Raw genomic sequence first — 22,260 nt, forward strand, 5'->3', positions numbered from 1 at the left:
TGATGTGGGTGTGACCCCCCCCTGACTGACTGACCCGACAGCGATGGATGTATAATTCAATAATTAAGTGAGCACATCACTTTTCATGGCTTTGCCTTTTGTTTTGGTGTATTGACCCCATAGTTCTTCTATGCCAGTAGCTCCTCCTTTCATTCGCAGTTGGTGGCACCTGAAGATGAAGCTTTAGGCTTTGAAATTGGTCATGCATAAAACAATAAATTCTGACAATTGAAGCAGTTTTTTTATTCTGTTGAAATCCAAGAAAGTCTACTAACAAAGCCTCAAGAACCAACTCTTTAAATGATGACTCTAGGAACATACTACAACTCTCCACATACAGCTCCCATAGGGATCATGAGGATAAGATTAGACAATTACTCCATGCAGAGAGGAATTTAAACAATCATTTTTCCAGTGCTCCATATGTTAATGGAACAGGAAAAAGCCCTAACAACTGGTACTGTGGCGCACACCCTTTGCCATAAAATTCACAGTGGTTCACAGAGTATACACTATGTGATCAAAAGTATCCAGACACCTGGCTGAAAATGACTTACAAGTTTGTTGCACCCTCCATTGGTAATGCTGGAATTCAATATGGTGTTGGCACACCCTTAGCCGTGATGACAGCTTCCACTCTTGCAGGCATACATTCAATCAGATGCTCGAAGGTTTCTTGGAGAATGGCAGCCTATGCTTCACAGAGTGCTGCACTGAGGAGAGGTATCAATGCCAGTTGGTGAGGCCTGGCATGAAGTCGGAGTCCCAAAACATCCCAAAGCTGTTTTATAGGATTTGGGTCAGGACTCTGTGCAGGCCAGTCCATTACAGGGATGTTGTTGTCATGTAACCACTCTGCCACAGGCTGTGCATTATGAACAGGCGCTCGATTGTGTTGAAAGATGCAGTCACCGTCATCGAATTGCTCTTCAACAGTGGGAAGCAAGAAGGTACTTAAAACATCAATGTAGGCCTGTGCTGTTATAGTGCCACACAAAACAACATAGGGTGCAAGCCCCCTCCATGAAAAACATGACCACATTCGCCATACCCACACCCTGCCATTGGATTGCCACATTGTGTACGGTGATTTGTCACTGCACAATGTTTTTCCATTGTTCAATCATCCAATGTTTAGGGTCCCTACACGAAGTGAGGTGTCGTTTGGCATTTACTGGCGTGATGTGTGGCTCATGAGCAGCTGCTCAACCATGAAATCCAAGTTTTCTCACCTCCAGCCTAACTGTCATAGTACTTGCAGTGGATCCTGATGCAGTTTGGAATTCCTTTGTGATGGTCTGGATAGATGCCTATCACACATTACGACCCTCTTCAACTGTCAGCGGTCTGTCAGTCAACAGACGAGGTCCGCCTGTATGCTGTACGTGCCCCTTCATATTTCCATTTTACTATCACATCAGAATCATAAAAGAAGGTTGTATACCTGGAAGAATCCTGGAGATACTAAAAGGTATCAGATAGATTATATAATGGTAAGACAGAGATTTAGGAACCAGGTTTTAAATTGTAAGACATTTCCTGGGGCAGATGTGGATTCTGACCACAATCTATTGGTTATGAACTGCAGATTGAAACTGAAGAAACTGCAAAAAGGTGGGAATTTAAGGAGATGGGACCTGGATAAACTGAAAGAACCAGAGGTTGTAGAGAGTTTCAGGGAGAGCATAAGGGAACAATTGACAGGAATGGGGGAAAGAAATACAGTAGAAGACGAATGGGTAGCTCTGAGGGATGAAGTAGTGAAGGCAGCAGAGGATCAATTAGGTAAAAAGACGAGGGCTAATAGAAATCCTTGGGTAACAGAAGAAATATTGAATTTAATTGATGAAAGGAGAAAATATAAAAATTCAGTAAATGAAGCAGGCAAAAAGGAATACAAACGTCTCAAAAATGATATCGACAGGAAGTGCAAAATGGCTAAGCAGGGATGGCTAGAGGACAAATGTAAGGATGTAGAGGCTTGTCTTACTAGGGGTAAGATAGATACTGCCTACAGGAAATTTAAAGAGACCTTTGGAGAGAAGAGAACCACTTGTATGAATATCAAGAGCTCAGATGGAAACCCAGTTCTAAGCAAAGAAGGGAAGGCAGAAAGGTGGAAGGAGTATATAGAGGGTTTATACAAGGGCGATGTACTGGAGGACAATATTATGGAAATGGAAGAGGATGTAGATGAAGACGAAATGGGAGATAAGATACTGCGTGAAGAGTTTGACAGAGCACTGAAAGACCTGAGTCGAAACAAGGCCCCGGGAGTAGACAACATTCCATTTGAACTACTGATGGCCTCGGGAGAGCCAGTCATGACAAAACTCTACCATCTGGTGAGCACGATGTATGAGACAGGCGAAATACCCTCAGACTTCAAGAAGAATATAATAATTCCAATCCCAAAGAAAGCAGGTGTTGACAGATGTGAAAATTACCAAACTATCAGTTTAATAAGTCACAGCTGCAAAATACTAACGCGAATTCTTTACAGACGAATGGAAAAACTGGTAGAAGCCGACCTCGGGGAAGATCAGTTTGGATTCCGTAGAAATGTTGGAACACGTGAGGCAATACTGACCTTATGACTTATCTTAGAAAAAAGATTAAGAAAAGGCAAACCTACGTTTCTAGCATTTGTAGACTTAGAGAAAGCACTTGACAATGTTAAGTGGAATACTCTCTTTCAAATTCTGAAGGTGGCAGGGGTAAAATACAGGGAGCGAAAGGCTATTTACAGTTTGTACAGAAACCAGATGGCAGTTATAAGAGTCGAGGGGCATGAAAGGGAAGCAGTGGTTGGGAAAGGAGTAAGACAGGGTTGTAGCCTCTCCCCGATGTTATTCAATCTGTATATTGAGCAAGCAGTAAAGGAAACAAAAGAAAAATTCGGAGTAGGTATTAAAATTCTTGGAGAAGAAATAAAAACTTTGAGGTTCGCCGATGACATTGTAATTCTGACAGAGACAGCAAAGGACTTGGAAGAGCAGTTGAACGGAATGGACAGTGTCTTGAAAGGAGGATATAAGATGAACATCAACAAAAGCAAACGAGGATAATGGAATGTAGTCAAATTAAGTCGGGTGTTGCTGAGGGAATTAGATTAGGAAATGAGACACTTAAAGTAGTAAAGGAGTTTTGCTATTTGTGGACCAAAATAACTGATGATGGTCGAAGTAGAGACGATATAAAATGTAGACTGGCAATGGCAAGGAAAGCGTTTCTCAAGAAGAGGAATTTGTTAACATCGAGTATAGATTTAAGTGTCAGGAAGTCGTTTCTGAAAGTATTTGTATGGAGTGTAGCCATGTATGGAAGTGAAACATGGATGATAACTAGTTTGGACAAGAAGAGAATAGAAGCTTTCGAAATGTGGTGCTACAGAAGAATGCTGAAGATAAGGTGGGTAGATCACATAACTAATGAGGAGGTATTGAATAGGATTGGGGAGAAGAGAAGTTTGTGGCACAACTTGACTAGAAGAAGGGATCAGTTGGTAGGACATGTTTTGAGGCATCAAGGGATCACAAATTTAGCATTGGAGGGCAGTGTGGAGGGTAAAAATCGTAGAGGGAGACTAAGAGATGAATACACTAAGCAGATTCAGAAGGATGTAGGTTGCAGTAGATACTGGGAGATGAAGAAGCTTGCACCGGATAGAGTAGCATGGAGAGCTGCATCAAACCAGTCTCAGGACTGAAGACCACAACAACAACAACATCACATCAGAAACAGTGGACCTAGGGATGTTTAGGAGCGTGGAAATCTCATGCTCAAACATATGACACAAGTGACACTCAATCACCTGACCGTGTTCAAAGTCCTTGAATTCCACAGAGTTCCCCATTCTGCTCTCTCACAATGTACCTGGCAGTAGGTGGCAGTGCAATACGCCTAATATAAAAAAGATATGTTTGTGGTCAATGTGGATATGTTCAGTAAACTACAGAAAGTTGCACCAGTGTCATATCTCAATGAGGAACTTGAAACTGGGCATGAGCATGTAGTGGAACTGCAGTTCAAGTTCAGAAGAACAGGTGACCAAGTCCTGGATATATATGTATGTAGTATTTGTAATAGGACACCCTCCTCTAACATTATCTTTCTTTAAAGAAAACCGATACCATGTATACTATCGATTATTGTATAATTGAACATTATACCTGCTGTTTAACTAAATGGATTTCATGAGATTTTGTATATGATGTATTATATTTCAGGCTAAAATTTATAAAAAGAAATTAATTTGTTAGTACTCTGTACATACAGTTAAAGTTACTCTTATTTTAGAATTATTTCAAATTACAAAATATCTGGCATACTTAAAATTCATATTATTAATTACACAATCTAATGCTAATTATTAAATTTATTTCTGGATTCATTTATAAAGTAATATTATATCTTGATGATGAGTCCTGTGTTGTCAAGAAAGTATGTAAACTCATTTCGCTTTGTAAAGTCTTTGGAATACAGTTAGTACTGCAGAATGTAAGTAGTAGTGGGCATGCCTCTGATGGAAATGCATGTTTCTAATCTTGTCAACAACAATGAAATTTGCATTCTGAAGTGAAAATCATAAAGTTGGTGTGACACAGAAGAATGGGATAAAATAAAAGAAAATCATAGCAACAGATAGTACTTCATCAGTTATTTAACCATCTGGAACCCTATAAGTCAAAATTTCAGCTGCATGGACGTACCCCTAGACTCAAGAACTGCGCCAACAACAAGAGTAAATGAAGATAAGTAAAAAGTTTCTTTTTTTTTAATGCCTCTGAAAGCTTTCAAAACTTGTTCAGAGACAGAGAATTTTAATAGTGGTGTGTACAAGGGTAAGATTACATAGTACAGTTCAGATCAGGAGGGATTCTCCTTGGTGTACAGTCTCTGTGAAAAACTTCTATGGAAACTACAACTGCACAATAGGTTTAATACAAATCATAATGAAACTGAGGATATATGACAAATGAAATATGTTTGGATGTCAATAGAGTAATGTTTGAAGCCTACAGTGACTATCTGAGACGTATTTTATTGAAAGCTCATGAAACCCAAAGAAATTCTGGGCTTATGTGCAGGCTGTTAGTAGCAACAAAATTAGTGTCTACACACTTACAAAGCAAAAGCAGAACCACTGAACTCCATTTTCAAATGTACCTTCACAGAGGTAGAGCCAAGAGTACTGCCCCAATATAATTCTTGCACCACTGAAGATGAGTGATAGGAATGCCAGTCAGATTCTGTAGAGACTGAGTCTGACCCCCTCTAAGTGTAGGCCTACCACAGAGCCTTCAAAAAATAAACTGTGCCCAGTGATTGCAATACGACACAGGTTACACCCATCTACAAGCAGGATATCAGATGTAATCCACAAAACTACTGTCCAATATCATTGACATCTATCAGTTGTAGAATATTGGAACATGTTCAGAGTTCGAATATATTGAGGTACCTTTAACAAGTTCAAACATATTGAGGTATCTTTAACAGAATGCCAATCAGCATGGATTCCAAGCACATCAGTAATGAGAGACCCAATGTTTCTCATAGGACACCTTGAAAGTGACTGAATAAGGCAATTAGATAGATGCAGTATTTGTTCACTTCCAAAAAGCATTTGGCTCAGTACAACACAAATGTTTATTAATGAAAGTACCACCATGTGAGATATGAAACGAAAGGTGTGAGTGGACTGAGGATTTATTAGTAGGGAGGATGTAGCATGTTATCTTGGATAGAAAGGCATCAGCAGATGTAGAAGTAACTTCAGCTGTATCGCAGCGTAGTGTTTTGGGAGGCTTGCTGTACATGTAATGTAATTAATCAAGTGTATTAATGACCTGGTGGGGTATATTAATAGTTAATTAAGACATTTTGCTGATGATATATTAGTCTATAATGATACTACACCTCAATACAATTGCACAAGTTTTAAATCAGATGTTGATGCGATTTAAAATTGGCATAAAGACTGGCAGCTTGCTTTAAATGTTCAGAATTATGAAACTGTACACTTCACAAAACTCAGAAACTTAATATGGCAACAATAGCAATGATTCACAATTAGCATTTGTCAACTCATGTAACTGCCTGGATGTAGCAGTTTGCGGGAATACAGGATGGAATGATCAGTCCTTGGTAAGACATGTGGTAGACTTCGGTTCATTGATAAAGTACTGGGAAAATGCAGTCAGTCTAGAAATGAAATGCTTACGGAACACCCGCACAACACACCTAGAATATTGCTCAAGTGTGTGAGCACCGTACCAAATAGGATTAACAGGGGATACTAAATGTAAACAAAGACGAGTAGCATGAATAGTCTCAGTGTCATTTGATTTATGTAAGAGCATCATGGAAATGTTGAAAAAACTGAACTGTTAGATGCCTGAAGATAGCTGTCAGCCATCCTACAAAACCCTACTTAGTTTCAAGAAGCAGTATTAAATGAGAAAACTACAAATATACTACAGCCCCATAGACATCACTCTATTACCAGTAAAGACAAGATCAGACTAACAGCAGTATGCCTAGGTGCATTTAAGTAGTCATTCTTTGTACACTCCAGACATGAATGGTATGAGACGAAACCGTAATACATGATACAATGGGAAATACCATTTGCGATGAAAATCACAGTGCTATGCAGTGTATGAATGAAGATTTAGAGAACAACAGCTCTGTTAGACAATAGCACATTGGTGCTCATTTAATTTTTTCTTCTTTTTGAACAATTTGATGCAGCCAAAGAGTGACTTAGGTATTCAAAACAATTATCTGAAACAAATGATGAACAATGAAGTAATCCATGTTATGCACATTACCTTTTAGTTCGAGTACAACAAATTTCAATGGCTGATAAACAAACACTCTGCTGCTCTCTTGGTATTCCAGCAACAGGACTGGGATATTCACTGCAGAGAAATGAGTTTCCAGCCCAGCTTTCTCCTAGTGAACAACACATGGATAAAACCATCTCCATGTCACCTGTAAAATAAACAGCCTATATCAATTTAATTGCTACAGGAGGAATTCCAATAAATTCCTCATACAAGATTTTTCAAAGTACCAAAATAAGAAAACATGTAATGCCGGAATTATCAGGGCCATCCAGTCTGCTAATCCTCATCCAATGAAAGACAAGAAGGCACTGTAGAAGGGAAGAGGATTTTCACAAAATAATTGAACGACAGATGACATAACACTGGTAAAATGGGTTGACAACAAAACAGTTGTAGTAGATTCAAGTCTTTTGGGAAAGGAGAAACTGAAGATGAACGCTGATACAAGGAACCAAATAAATGATACTACTTGTCGAACCAAGGCTGTAAAACTCTACAACCCTAGCATAGGTGGAGTTGATCTTTTTGACGTGTTGCTGTCATATTACAATTTTTTTTTTTTAAATCCAAGAAATGGAGAGACAGATTAATTTTCCATGCTGTTGATTTTGCTGTGGTACAGAGTTGACCGGAATACAGGACAAGTGCCAAAGTAATTGATCACAAAAATGAAGAAAATAATATGTATATCTCCTAAATATCAGGATGAATGTGACTGATGTTCTGGTGTTAAGTGGGAAGGATATCTCCAATAACGATAAGTATAATAATAATAACAATAAAGGGGGGAAAAGTGCGGGCATGTGCCACACCTTCAGATACTCCTCTTCAAAGGCAACGAGGAGAAACTAGGCCTCCTGTAAAGATTCAGTATGATGAAGCACAACACTTGCCTCTTCACGAAAATGGTGCAGTGCCTACTATGTGCAAATATCCATAACACAAGGGACGTCGTGGAGTAAAAATGTGAAAATTGTAATGTACATCTTTGTTTGTCAAAGGAAAAGAATGGTATTCATTCATTTCATTTAAACTGAAAGGAGACTATGAAGATAATTTCCTCCGACATACTTGTTAACTAAAAACATGGAGAATTTTATATCTATTGTGTCCATAAAACAATTCACATTTAAGTGCACTATGTAAAAATATTTTTGTCTACAATGATTTCAGTGTTGTTAAGAGTAGATATACACTCCTGGAAATTGAAATAAGAACACCGTGAATTCATTGTCCCAGGAAGGGGAAACTTTATTGACACATTCCTGGGGTCAGATACATCACATGATCACACTGACAGAACCACAGGCACATAGACACAGGCAACAGAGCATGCACAATGTCGGCACTAGTACAGTGTATATCCACCTTTCGCAGCAATGCAGGCTGCTATTCTCCCATGGAGACGATCGTAGAGATGCTGGATGTAGTCCTGTGGAACGGCTTGCCATGCCATTTCCACCTGGCGCCTCAGTTGGACCAGCGTTCGTGCTGGACGTGCAGACCGCGTGAGACGACGCTTCATCCAGTCCCAAACATGCTCAATGGGGGACAGATCCGGAGATCTTGCTGGCCAGGGTAGTTGACTTACACATTCTAGAGCACGTTGGGTGGCACGGGATACATGCGGACGTGCATTGTCCTGTTGGAACAGCAAGTTCCCTTGCCGGTCTAGGAATGGTAGAACGATGGGTTCGATGACGGTTTGGATGTACCGTGCACTATTCAGTGTCCCCTCGACGATCACCAGTGGTGTACGGCCAGTGTAGGAGATCGCTCCCCACACCATGATGCCGGGTGTTGGCCCTGTGTGCCTCGGCCGTATGCAGTCCTGATTGTGGCGCTCACCTGTACGGCGCCAAACACGCGTACGACCATCATTGGCACCAAGGCAGAAGCGACTCTCATCGCTGAAGAGGACACGTCTCCATTCGTCCTTCCATTCACGCCTGTCGCGACACCACTGGAGGCGGGCTGCACGATGTCAGGGCGTGAGCGGAAGACGGCCTAACGGTGTGCGGGACCGTAGCCCAGCTTCATGGAGACGGTTGCGAATGGTCCTCGCCGATACCCCAGGAGCAACAGTGTCCCTAATTTGCTGGGAAGTGGCGGTGCGGTCCCCTACGGCACTGCGTAGGATCCTACGGTCTTGGCGTGCATCCGTGCGTCGCTGCGGTCCGGTCCCTGGTCGACGGGCACGTGCACCTTCCGCCGACCACTGGCGACAACATCGATGTACTGTGGAGACATCACGCCCCACGTGTTGAGCAATTCGGCGGTACGTCCACCCGGCCTCCCGCATGCCCACTATACGCCCTCGCTCAAAGTCCGTCAACTGCACATACGGTTCACGTCCACGCTGTCGCGGCATGCTACCAGTGTTAAAGACTGCGATGGAGCTCCGTATGCCACGGCAAACTGGCTGACACTGACGGCGGCGGTGCACAAATGCTGCGCAGCTAGCGCCATTCGACGGCCAACACCGCGGTTCCTGGTGTGTCCGCTGTGCCGTGCGTGTGATCATTGCTTGTACAGCCCTCTCGCAGTGTCCGGAGCAAGTATGGTGGGTCTGACACACCGGTGTCAATGTGTCCTTTTTTCCATTTCCAGGAGTGTATTATGCAAAATGTAATTTTTTACAAAGAAATCAAGAGACCACAATAAAAAAAATCACGAAATTTCAAGCAGTACACACCATTCGTCAAAAGGTCAGATTTTAGTAATAAAAAAATCAAATCAACACACAAGAAACGATCGTCATCTTTTCAGTCATTTCAACGTCTTTTGTGTTTTCCTCAAACATTATCATCACTTTACGAGCATTTTCAGCAATGATTTTGAACAGTCACATCCTTTGTTCAAAGCCTTTTTATAAATTTCAAAGAAAAAATCGCTAATTTTCAAGCATAAAATGTAGATATAAAAGTTTCAAATCATTTCCTCATATTCAGTTTAAAAATTCTGTCATGTTATTCATTATAATCTACTTGTTTGTTTTCCCTTCCTTTATATCTCAGTTTAATAATTTCATATTAAAAAATTGAAAATCCATCTCCTTACTAGTTTTCGATATTTGTTTGGAAAAATAGTTTTAAACACGTTATTTTGTTCTAACCCATTTTTTTCCATATTTAGTCTTCTAATAACGACATCCAGTAAAGTTATACAAATCATCTACTTTTATGTCGTTAAGTTTCTTAAAGAATTTATTATTGTTTACATTAGAGCATATGTGAGGACTCCATTCTTATAGAAAAAATATTTAATATATAAATCTAAATTTATTCGTTATGGAAAAATAAAAAAATATTTTCCTTGATAGAAATTTTTCTAATAAATTAAGACAAAAAACTGACAATTTTTCTAAGAATCGAATATGAGTAATGTATGGGATGAATTGAAATTTGATAAAAATATTTTTGTTGAGAGAAATAATAAACCACAAGAGAAACATACGATATTAAAGTGTATGTATTATTCTTTATTACGATGTAATGTTCCTTTAGACATGCATGCATGGCCGAAGCAACATGCACTGCAGTGTTTACAACTGTTATGAAATACATTACATGCATTCGCAGTTGCGAATATGGGTTGCCATCAGTTGTATACTGGAATGGCAAAAGTCAAAATTTGTGCTGGACCCAGACTCAACCCCAAATTTTCCGATTACTGCGAACAGTGCCTTACCATTTGGCTATCTGAGCACGACTCACAGCCTGACTCAAATCATATGTCATCAACCATGCAAGTCATGGACAGATAACCTAATGGTAAGGCACTGCTCACGATAAGCAGGAAATCTGGGTTCGAGTCCCAGTGCAGCACAAGTTTTCATAGTCGCTGTTCCATTATACAGCTGGTAAGCCGAATTTGCAACTCTGAATACATTTCATGTACAATCATCTTTAATTATAGAAAATTTCAGAAATATAAAACATAATAATGTGGTTGATTATATTAAAGATACTTACAGAGATTATGTAGATGAATTTGAATATTATAGTTATAACCAGGGTCGATTCTAGAAGTCAGTTGGGAGGGTGGGGGAGAGTGGGTTTGGGGAAATGGGATATGGCTTAACATAAGGAGAGTTTGGGTCCTCTACCGACAAAATGGTAAAATTTGGTGTTGCTTAAAGTAGTTTTTGGTAAATATTTTGGAGTCCAAGGTAAAAAATGTGTATTAATAAGACACCTATTTTAAGTTAAATGATTTTTATTGGTTTAGGTAGTAAGCTATTTGCCACTCTTATTCTTTTGTAAAAATGTGTTTGGAATACATTGCAACCTATACTGTACATAATTATAAAAAAAAGATTGAATCTGTTGGAGTAGTATATTCACTGATTTCTGAAGTCATTTTATCCGGTGTAATATGATACTCGATGGAAGGGGGGCTATAGCCCCCATAGTCCCCCCCTTTCCACCTCCCCTGGTTGTAATGAAAATTTTACAATAATTTGGAAAGAAATTGAAAACTCAAATTCTCTCTTTTTTATGACTATAAAAATTCCAAATTATTAGTACAATTTACCAATAAACAAATTACCAACATATTACAATATATTAAAATATTACATTTATGTTTACATATTATTTTTAAAAGTTTCACACTCATTATCCAAAATATTCGAAAATTAAAAATTCTCAGATAATATTCTATGTCACCCATCATACGTTAAATTCCTTTTTGTGTGCATAATTATATACAAAAGTGTAACTCCAGTATTTTATCATTAATAGTAGCTTGTAATTTCATTGTCTTTTTTGTACTGCTGGAATATTTTTTCTGTATGTCATGTTTATGACAAATAGATTAAGTTGTAATAAAATTATGTGGATTAAGATCAGCATCTTCTTTTAATTGTTTAAAGCATTTAAAATCACAAAATGAACCATAATATTCCAAGTAATAATCTGGTGGCTCAACAATTCACATTTATTGTGGAAATATATAATTTCTTTCATTTTTCAAATATAATGTACATGATTTGACATAATCTATAATGGTGAATCAATCAACTGCTTATTTTTACGATTAGTCATAACAAAAATAAAATAAGGCATATCAAACTCTACTGAATCAAAATAATTTGTTATATTTATCACAAAGTTTTTATTTCCACTTAATCCTGCTTTTTCTGTAGTCCCTAATTCATAAAAAGAAATCGTTATTTTTAGACTTTTCAATATAATTCTTTATTTTTCAAGTTTATAATTGGGCTCATATTTAGCAACCGGTACATGAGTTCCATATTCTTCACTAAAATTTTATATCAGTTTGGTAATGTGGCTTTTATTTTAACTCCAACTTACTTAAAAACAGCTCAACGAAATTTAATGTCATTTGAACGCGAGTTCAAAGTAAAAATTATAGCTAAATCATCTTCCACATTACTTTTCTATAATCTTAAAAAAAGTCATCAAAAGTTCCCAGTGGATATAATACTTCCGTTTTCTTCCTCATCATTTTACCATCATTAATTACATGTCCTTCTATACAAGTTAAATGTAACAAATGAAATAAATGCATGTTTGTTGCTAGATAAAATATTTTTCCTTCTTTACAGTTACAGAATCAATTAATTTTTTATTAGTTTTCTATCGTATGGAGGATAATCTGATCCATCAGCTGTAAAAATTTTAAAATTTATGTAGAATTGAGCAAGATTTGGATCATCAACATTTATGTTAATTTCTACAGGATCATTAGGAATATTTAGATTATTTCTACTTCTCTCATTCACTGGAAAAGAATAAAACTGACAGCTATCAATTTTGTAGATTTATATACAATAGATTTTATTAATTCATTTCTCAAATAACTGCTACTGTAAAGTAAATCTAATTATTACCTTCATCGGTAACATTTATTTCTAATTCCTCAGTTTTATCATGAATTGGAATAAATAACATAATTTGGTTCATAAATTATTGGTGCACCAAATTCAACATTAGGCTTCAATTAAGCAATAATATTAATTTAACAATGAAAATAATGATTTTTACAAATATAAGTTAAATTCAAAGTAACATTAATTAAATCAAATCGTATATTTTTTGGAATATTATGAGCAATAATTTAAATTAATTCACATGGTATAATTTCTGTAATATTATTAGCAATAATTTTTTCACTATCCAGAATAGTTTGATTATTAAGGCCCAACATACTTTCAATATTATCTTTTATGTCCATATACAATTTAATATTACTTTCAATATTAATTGTGTTTAAAATTTCAACTTGTTTAATGCGTATATTAAGATTGTGTCCTCGGGTGAAAAATTTAATTTTTTATTTTCAGCACATGTTCAGATTTGCTTGGACATATGCAGGATTTGACGGTCTATGCACGGAAAAATTTGAAAACGTTAAAAACATATGTTTGGACGGAGCACAGGGAAAACTATGCTACTGTGATACTTGCATTCATTTGTTGTAGTTTATGTGACAAACTCTTATGTTTTCATCACTTTTTTGTGAGTGATTATCACATCCACAAGAAAACCTAAGTCAGGCAAGGTAGAAGAATCTTTTTACCCATTCGCCAAGTGTACAAGTTAGGTGGGTCGACAACAAATTCCTGAAATGTGACGCACATGCCGTCACCAGTGTCGTATAGAATATAAAAGACGTGTTTTCCTATGGAGGAATCGGTTGACCTATGACCTTGCGATCAAATGTTTTCGGTTCCCATTGGAGAGGCACGTTCTTTCGTCTACTAATCGCACCGTTTTGTGGTGCGGTCGCAAAACACAGACACTAAACTTATTACAGTGAACAGAGACGTCAATGAACGAACGGACAGATCATAACTTTGCGAAAATAAAGAAAGTAAACTTTTAGCTCGAGAGAAAACTTGAACCGAGGACCTCTCGTTCCGCAGCTGCTCACGCTAACCACGGGACGACGGCGCTCCTGAGCTCACACTATCCTTGATGTCACATATCTTCCGCATGGACTACTCAGTTTGTATATTTTGCTTATTTTTTCATAGTTCCACACAACTTCTTCCTGTTTTCTCGATTGATCTGTGTTCAGTTTTTCAAGGCCTATCCACTGTGCCAACTTATAACTAAATCTGAGGGGGGTGCGATGGGGAGGTTCCCTTGTAAGAACGATGGCCTCATCCTCAATGAACGGTTACAATTACGTAACAAAAATCTTTTCAGTGGCTTTAATCCACTACTCGTGGAATTTTGATTCCTTAATTTTTTTACTATGTTTCCCTTCCTCTAGTTCCGAAACATCTTTTTCTTCGAATCTCCTGGATGTACAGTACTAAAGTTACCTTCATGTAGATATTTTCAGGATTGTGCAGCGGTTTGTATAAATATTCCTTAATATCCTGTGTTTTACGAAGTGGTAATTTCTAGACAGCCTAATAGATGGCTCTGTTACACATCATTTGCTCGACTTTTCTGTATTTTCAACAGTACATTAAGCTCACTTCCTTTGTATTTTGTTGTTATAATTAAGCGTTGTGTAATTCAGTTATTTCTGTTATAATGTCTCAAATTGGCACATGTCACTGTCCGCGCCCGATAGGAGGCGCAATTTTTATTGCCTTCATGGCATCAATGTAAGCCATTGAACTGCTCAGTCTGATGTTGTTCCTAGCAAGGCATACGTGCCAAAGGTTTGAACGTATTTCATTTTGATTCTTGAATGGAGCATATGTGCTCGAAACTTAGACCACTGCTTTCTCGCAATGTAATTTTACATAAGTAACCTTTGTATGCCACGACAGTTGTCATGTTGGTTAATAATTTTGTCAAACTTAATTTTCTATGTATTATTTTATCAGCAGTTTAATGTTAGGATTGGAATCGTTGTTTGGAGACTGGTAGAACATTGGGGTTGCAGTTCTTCAGTATTTCACGAGGCAGCGAAGCGGTACATAGAATTACAAATAACATTCAATATCAGTCAGTGCATAAAAATACACTTGGATTTGCTGTGTCGTCCAAAACCCGCGTTGATCAACAAAAATATCGTTCAAACGACAGTGGTTGCATTTTCTACAAAATTACTCAAAATCCGTCATTATCAACCCAAATGACAAAATATCGCCCAATCTGGTCACCCAGACGGTACTCAATTATGAAAACCTGTTGGGATGCAGAGAGATGGGGAGGGGTTTGTGGAGAGTTGAAAGAGTATGTGATGACAGCACATTCGACGCGTAGATCGTTCGTTTCTAAGATCATTTTTTTTCAGCTTACTGCTTCAATTCGACCGAGCCGACTGCACCTTCGTCCCTCCACCCCCCCCCCCAACCCCCCCCCCCCCACCCCATTCGTCCAAAATCTATTTACGCTTTTGGAATACTATAATAACTGAAGCCACGAATTCCCTGCATAACTAAATCTTAAAATATGCTTGCATTAATGCACTACCAAATGACGAAACATTCACAATTAGAATGAAAACATCAAACACGAGAATTCCGTCTTTTGTTGCGATGCATTTTGTTCTGTTTGAAAAGAATGTACAACAACCAGTTTTCGTAAATTCTCCACCAACTGGGGTAGCTTTGGGCCATGGCGCGCTGAGCTAACAATGCCTGAATTGTGGAGGAGAGGGGGTTCGAATCCATCCGCTGGAAATCTTGAAAATGGTTTTCTATGGTTTCCCACTTTTTATTTAGACAAATGCCAGGATTTTTCCCTTACTATAGGCCACAGCCAATTTCTTCCGAATCCCTTTCATTCCTTGAAAGTTTCCATCCCGTTAAAGATGTAGTCTCTCTGCTTAAATGAAAAGAGCTTCATCGAATGCAGGTGGATCATCTCCTCAGAGACTCATGGTACTAAAACCCGTAGTTATACTGGAAGGTGGCTAGCGATCGTCATTTTGTAGTACGTATCTGTGCATACAGATGGCTCACCTGGGGAACGGTGATGTCATGTGTTCAAGCTTTACTGCAAGAACGACGTTCTAGTGTGAAATGTTTTATTCGTAATAACATGGAACAGTGAGTCCAACAGTCATAATGCTAATGCATTCCTCAATAAACGTCACTTAAGCGACAAAGTATGTTGTTCATCGTAGAAGATTTTATTAGCATCGTAGACTATATAACCTTATTGTCATGGATAAATACTAACTCATTTATGAGGTCGCATGTATTAGAGGTCTACCTGAAATTAATGCGTGACCCCATGAGAAGATCCCAAAACTGTAACTCATGGTACTTGTGTATTACATTTTGTTTTATAAATAAATTTGGTTACTATAATTTCAGATTGACTGCTAAAATAATAATTTTTTTTATAAAGAACTACTCGATCACTTACAGCAATTGAGACTGAATTGAGAAACTTGGGATGGTATGACGTGCTGAAGAAATTCTGACTTGGTTTCAGGAATGTTGTAAGTTTAAATATAAGATTGTTGTACGAGAAAGTAGCTATTTTCAAATGAGATTTGAACCCTTTTAACTTTGTAAGATATTGAACTAAACGTTATGATTCTTTCAATATGCGACAGAGAGTTGTCTTTTGTTAGCAAAGAAGCAATACATGATATGATAATTTTAATGGAGTGAAGTTATACTGCCAAATAAAGAAATATTTAATTGCACATTTGGGTATTTCTTGTACAGGGTAAGAAACAATGCCGCACTTGGAGGTCGACATGTGAGTCGTCATTCCAACTGAAGACAAAAGTATATCTGGCAAAACCTAGTCCCACTAACAGGTTTAAAGTAAATGCGATTTGAAAAACGAGGTTCCGGCAACAGAGTGCGTGCAGCATGGCCAACAACACGTAGCATGAACTCAGCGTTGTGCCAGAGCTACGTATGTTATTAGCTCACTGAGACGACGCAATGCCATAGGAAATGGATATACACACTAGTCGATGTACGAGTCACGTTCGTGCCAAACTTTTTTTCCAGTGAAACTAAAAAATTGTATCCAATTCACACCGCCATATGCTGTATCTTGTATACATCTTTATGTTACTCTTACCTTTATTTAAACATTAAGACATAACATGAACTTCTTACAGACGTAAATGACCACTTTGCTTTGTCCATGGCACAAATAAAGCCTCTATAACATACACTGAGCTGACAAAAGTCATGGGATATCTTCTAATTTCACGTCGGACCTCCTATTTCCTGGTGTAGTGCAGTACATCGACTTGGCATGGACTCAATACGTCGTTGGAAACCCCTACAGAAATACTGAGCCATGTCGCCTTTATAACCGTCCATAATTTCTAAAGCATTGTTAATGTAGGATTTTTTGCACGAACTGACACCTCAATTGTGTCCCATAAACACTGGTCAACACTCATTTTCTTGCCAAGGATATTTGAGTGGCTTTAGGATGGGTTAGTGGTGCTGAGGACGAATATAGCAACCATTTATGCAGTTTGGCTCTAGTTTTTGAGATAATGCATGGTTTATTCAAAAAATTAGAAAAAATTGCTAATACTGAACTCGAGCGCTACAAACTACAATGAAAAAAGAAAATAATCTTTATAAATAGCTTCTATGAAAACCTGATAGACATTTGTCCACGTATAAAACATAATTGAAAAGTTTCTCTATAAGTATATCATTTTCCGTCCATGACGAACCGCTTCCTGCACGCTTTCCTTTTATAGGTCTCTTCAGAACAGTCACGTTGCAGATTCCAGCAATAATCTGCCATCATATGCCTGTCCCATCTTCCTTTATATCTTTCCTCTATTCCTTTCATATCTTGACGGAACCGCTCTCCTTGTTCCTCACTGAAATCACCTAGATTACGAGGAAATCGATCAAAGTGGCTGTGAAGAAAGTGCAATTTTATGCTCATGTTAGCTCCTAAGTTTTGAAAGTTAGTGAGCATGTTTTTGACCAGTTCCTCGTAATTGGGAGCTTTATGATTGCCCAAAAAACATTTTACAACAGCGACAAGACTGTTCCAGGCCGATGCTTCAGTGACAGTCATGACACTTGCAAAATTGGTATCGTTGATGAGCCTGCGAATTTGAGGACCATCAAATATTCCTGCCTTAAGTTTTTCACTACTGAGTCCAGGGAACGTATTGCAGATGTATGTGAAGCAATTACCATTTCTGTCTAAAGCTTTGGTGAATTGCTTCATTAGTCCTAACTTAATATGTAATGGTGGAAGAACAATCTTGTCCCTACTAACCAGAGGTTCACTAATGATGTTTGCTTCACCAACAGCCATATGTTCCCTTGGAGGCCATGTTTTCTGCTTCCAATGTTCGTGCTTTGCCCTACTATCCCACATGCAGATAAAACGTGGGTGCTTTGTGTATCCACTTTGTTGTCCGAGCAAGAAGTTCACCATTTTCAAATCAACACAAATCAACCACTGGTGCTGCATATACTGAATTTTCTGCAGAACCATCTTGATGTTAGCATATGCTTCACAAAGTTTTGTTGAGTGGGCAATTGGAATAGATGCGTAACGATTGCCATTGTGTAGGAGAACACATTTTAAACTTCTAGTGGAACTGTCTATGAAGAGACGCCAGTCCTCTGGTCTATATTCCGGCAGCCCCAATTCAAGTAAAAGTCCAGGTATATTGCTGCAATACACTATAACCTCTTCTTGGTTGAAGTATGGAAGAAGGTTTTCTTCTCTCGTCCGGTAAGCTGTTATTTAAAACTTGGATGAAGACAGTTTATTTCCTTAAGCCTGGATGCTAAGAGTTCTGATGCTTGCTTTGAAAGATTGAGTTCTCGTATCAAGTCACTGAGCTCCTTCTGGTCGAACTGCTGGGGTTGTGTCTCACGTCCTTCGTATTCCGAACCACTACTTGTACATTCCTCGCCGTGCACCTCGTCATCTGATGATGTTAGCGTGGGTAATGTTGTGAAGGTTGGTACAGGAACATCGTTGCTGTGCACCACCGGTCTTCTTGCTGACTCCAAATCGGGATATTCCCACTTTCGTTTTTTTAACCTATTAAAACCTTTCACATTAACAATGCAAAAATAGCAATCATCTGTATGGTTCTTCTGCTCTCGCCATACCATAGGCACTCCGAAGTTTAAGCTTTTCCTTTTTCGTTTTGTCCACTGCCGTAAGCACTCCACACAGCATTTACAAACTTTATGGGGTGCCCACGCCTTGTCTTGATCTCCAAGTTTAATTCCGAAATATGCCAGATACGCTTCCTACACAAAAGGAGTGATATTCTTCCTGTTCTTTTGAAGAACGTATTCACCACAAATGTAGCAGAACTCATCTGGATGGTTCACGCAAAGACGGCGTGAAGAACTCATGTTTTCCTAAAACAAAATTGCACAAATACTAAATATTATGCAGAACTTTCTTGTATTTGCAAGTCAATCACATCCAACAAACATCATTAATTGTTTTGTGTGAAATGAATACTCACCTCTTATTTGCTACGTCACGATGAAAAGGTTCTATCTCCTTGAAGCTGCACTGCACATGTGTGTGACTTTCGACCATCGCCATTTTTCTTGTTTACACTGAACGCTACCTATCGGCTGTTGCGGGGATAACCTCGGCCAACAAATGAATGTCGAGTACCGCCGAATTCAAATCTGCACAACCCTCAATATCTTCAACACACGCACCGCACAACAGGACTGAACACATGCTGACAGTGTGATGTTTGCATGATGTAATCCTCAACCACACAGATGCACTCCCTGAGCACAATTGTTTAATAAAGATAGTACAATATCACTAATTAAAAAACAGGTAGCAAATACATTACACCATATATGGACCCTGCAGTCGATATTATCCACATGAAACTCTCATTTCCACAAATAACCTATATCTCAAAAACCAGAGCCAATTTGGAAAAAGTACAAATATACTCGGAATGAGTATCATAACAATATCCCATTTTCGTTCAAACTTCCCTGGCAACGAAAAAAAAATTTTATTTTGTAGAGCTGTGTGTTCGATGGGTGGCCAAACCATTTGCTCGAATTGCCCAGAATGTTCTTCAAACCAATAGCGAACAATTGTGGTCCGGTGACATGGCGGGCTGTCCTCCATAAAAATTCCATTGTTGTTTGGGAAGAATGTCTGCAAGTGGTCTCCAAGAAGCCGAACATGGCCACTTCCAATCAATGATCGGTTCAGTTGCACCAAAGGACCCAGTCCATTCCATTTAAACACCACCTGCACCATTATGGAGACACCACCAGCTCGCACAGTGTCTTGTTAACTTGGGTTCGGGACTCTGTGGCGTCTGTGCGACACTCGAACCCTATCATCAGCTCTTACCAACTGAAGTCTGGACTCATCTGAGCGACTCACTGTCTTCCATTCACCTAGTTTCCAACCAATGTGGTCACGAGCTCAAGAGAGGCGCTGCAGGAGAAGCTGTGCTTTTAGCAAAGGCACTCACATACGTCGTCTGCAGCGATAGCCCATTAACGCCAAATTACGCAGCACTGGCCTAAGAGATACATTCGACGTACGTTCCACATTGATTTCTGCGGTTACTTTACGCTGTGCTGCTTGTCTATTAGCACTGACAACTCTACCCAAACGCCTCTGCTTTTGGTCGTTAAGTGAAGACCGTCGGACACTGCGTTGTCTGTGGTGAGAGATAATGACTAAAACTTGGTATTCTCGGCACACTCTCTACACTGTGGATATCGGAATATCAAATTTCCTAACGATTTCCGAAACGGAATGTCTCTTGCGACTATCTCCAACTACCATTCCGCGTTCAAAGTCTGTAAATTCCCGTTCTGCGGCCATAGTCACGTCGGAAACCTTTCCACATGAATCACCTGAGTACAAATGACAGCTCCATAAAGGCACTGCCGTTTTATACTTCGCGTACGCGGTACTACCGTCATCTGTGTATGTGCGTATCACTATCCCATGATTTTTGTCACCGAAGTGTTACAGTTGATATCATAATATCGTCTGTATTCAATGGCGTACAAAAAATTACAATATGTAGGCTCCACTAGATCGCGCACTATGCTATGTACAACAATTCCATTCTCTCAGAACATTGAACCTCCACAACCAATCCATTTCCCTGGGAATGCTCCATTTAAATAGTTACGTGTACAGTCCTGAGGCATCGACTGCACACCGGCCGCGAAACGGCATCAAGAAGGCACTGACTCGCGCCAATGGAAAGAGCGAGCAACGTCACACCCCTAGGAAGACAGAGCTCAGCATCATTACTGAGTAATAGGAAGACGATACTTACCCTGCGTCCAGCGAGTAATAGGGACTAAAGTAACTGCATGTAGGAAACACAGGAAGCCACTTCATAACGAGAAATTATGTTTCTTTCCTTTTTACACAAAGTTTTGCATTAATTTGGAAGCGTTACGTACAGATCATTTTGGATTCCTGCCGCCGGCCATCACAACTTCTCTCTTCCTTTGTTTGTTTCGCTGCTGACTCCCATAGTAGTCGACACATCTGACGCCGCAGATTACAGAACCAACGCTGCCTTCGCTCTTCGCCGCTCCGTCACAGTGCGTCACTAATACTTCTCCCTTTTCTTTCAGAGGAGCATTGCTACTAGTTGTGTTCTTTCTTGCAGACTAGCCGCAACGATACCGCTACTTGTATATTTGCATTACTTATAATTTGTTGCGGCGCTCGTCTCGTTAAAATGGCCTCTAGCCTGCCTCCTACACCACCTGCGCCTACACCTCCGGCTGCTGCTGGCTTCGATCTAATGCAGTTTATTCAGTTTTAGAACCACAAAATGTCGGAGTTGATCATGGCAGTCCAGCAGCTCATTAAAGCACAAGCCGCTACTTCATCAACTCCGTCACAACAACCAGCCCCAACCATAGCACCGGCTCCGTGCACTCCATCCTTCTGTGCTTTCAATGAACAACAAGAGGAATGGAACGAGTGGTACACTCAGTTCGGCGCTCATTGTGCTACACATCAAGTGCAAGGTACTGTGAAACTTTCTGGTTTCTTGCCAACGGCCGCCACGTGTCGCTCAGAAGTTATTCCCGTCTAGTAGGCCGGAGCTGCTAGTTTTTGAAGATTAAGTTTCCGTCCTCACTAAGTATTACAAGGATCAGACATCCCATTAGTGGATCCCAGAATTTCAGGGTTTGACACGCCAGTGTTGTTGTCAATGTAGCTGTGGATAGTCATATAGTGACGCCATGGTTAGTAACGCCATTAAGTACACTGTACCAGAGAGTAGCATTCATGAACAAATTCTCAAACATTCTGATCCTACTTGAAACAAGTGTTACAATTATTGAACATCAAGATCCATTAGATAGTGCTACAGAAAACTTTTGGATCGCTCTCATTTCCAGTGTAATGCAAAGTAACGAACAGGTACTGAACATCAAGATCCATTAGATAGTGCTACAGAAAATTTTAGATCGCTCTCATTTGCAGTGTAATGCAAAGTAACGAACAGGTACGCCTTGCAACCG

At 39.2% G+C, this 22,260-nt stretch overlaps 1 protein-coding gene across 2 annotated transcripts in view; it reads right to left on the reverse strand.

Annotated features, from left to right (window-relative positions):
* Positions 1–22,260, reverse strand: part of LOC126183856 (fibrillin-1-like) — a 640,172-nt gene that overhangs the window by 482,286 nt on the left and 135,626 nt on the right. For both annotated transcript variants that reach the window (XM_049926146.1, XM_049926147.1), the window contains exon 2: positions 6,837–6,999. In XM_049926146.1, coding sequence (XP_049782103.1) covers positions 6,837–6,994 — 158 coding nt within the window. In that variant the 5' untranslated portion in view covers positions 6,995–6,999. The remainder of the gene's footprint in view (positions 1–6,836; positions 7,000–22,260) is intronic.

The sequence above is a fragment of the Schistocerca cancellata genome, chromosome 4 (assembly GCF_023864275.1).
Source record: "Schistocerca cancellata isolate TAMUIC-IGC-003103 chromosome 4, iqSchCanc2.1, whole genome shotgun sequence".
NCBI lineage: Eukaryota > Metazoa > Arthropoda > Insecta > Orthoptera > Acrididae > Schistocerca > Schistocerca cancellata.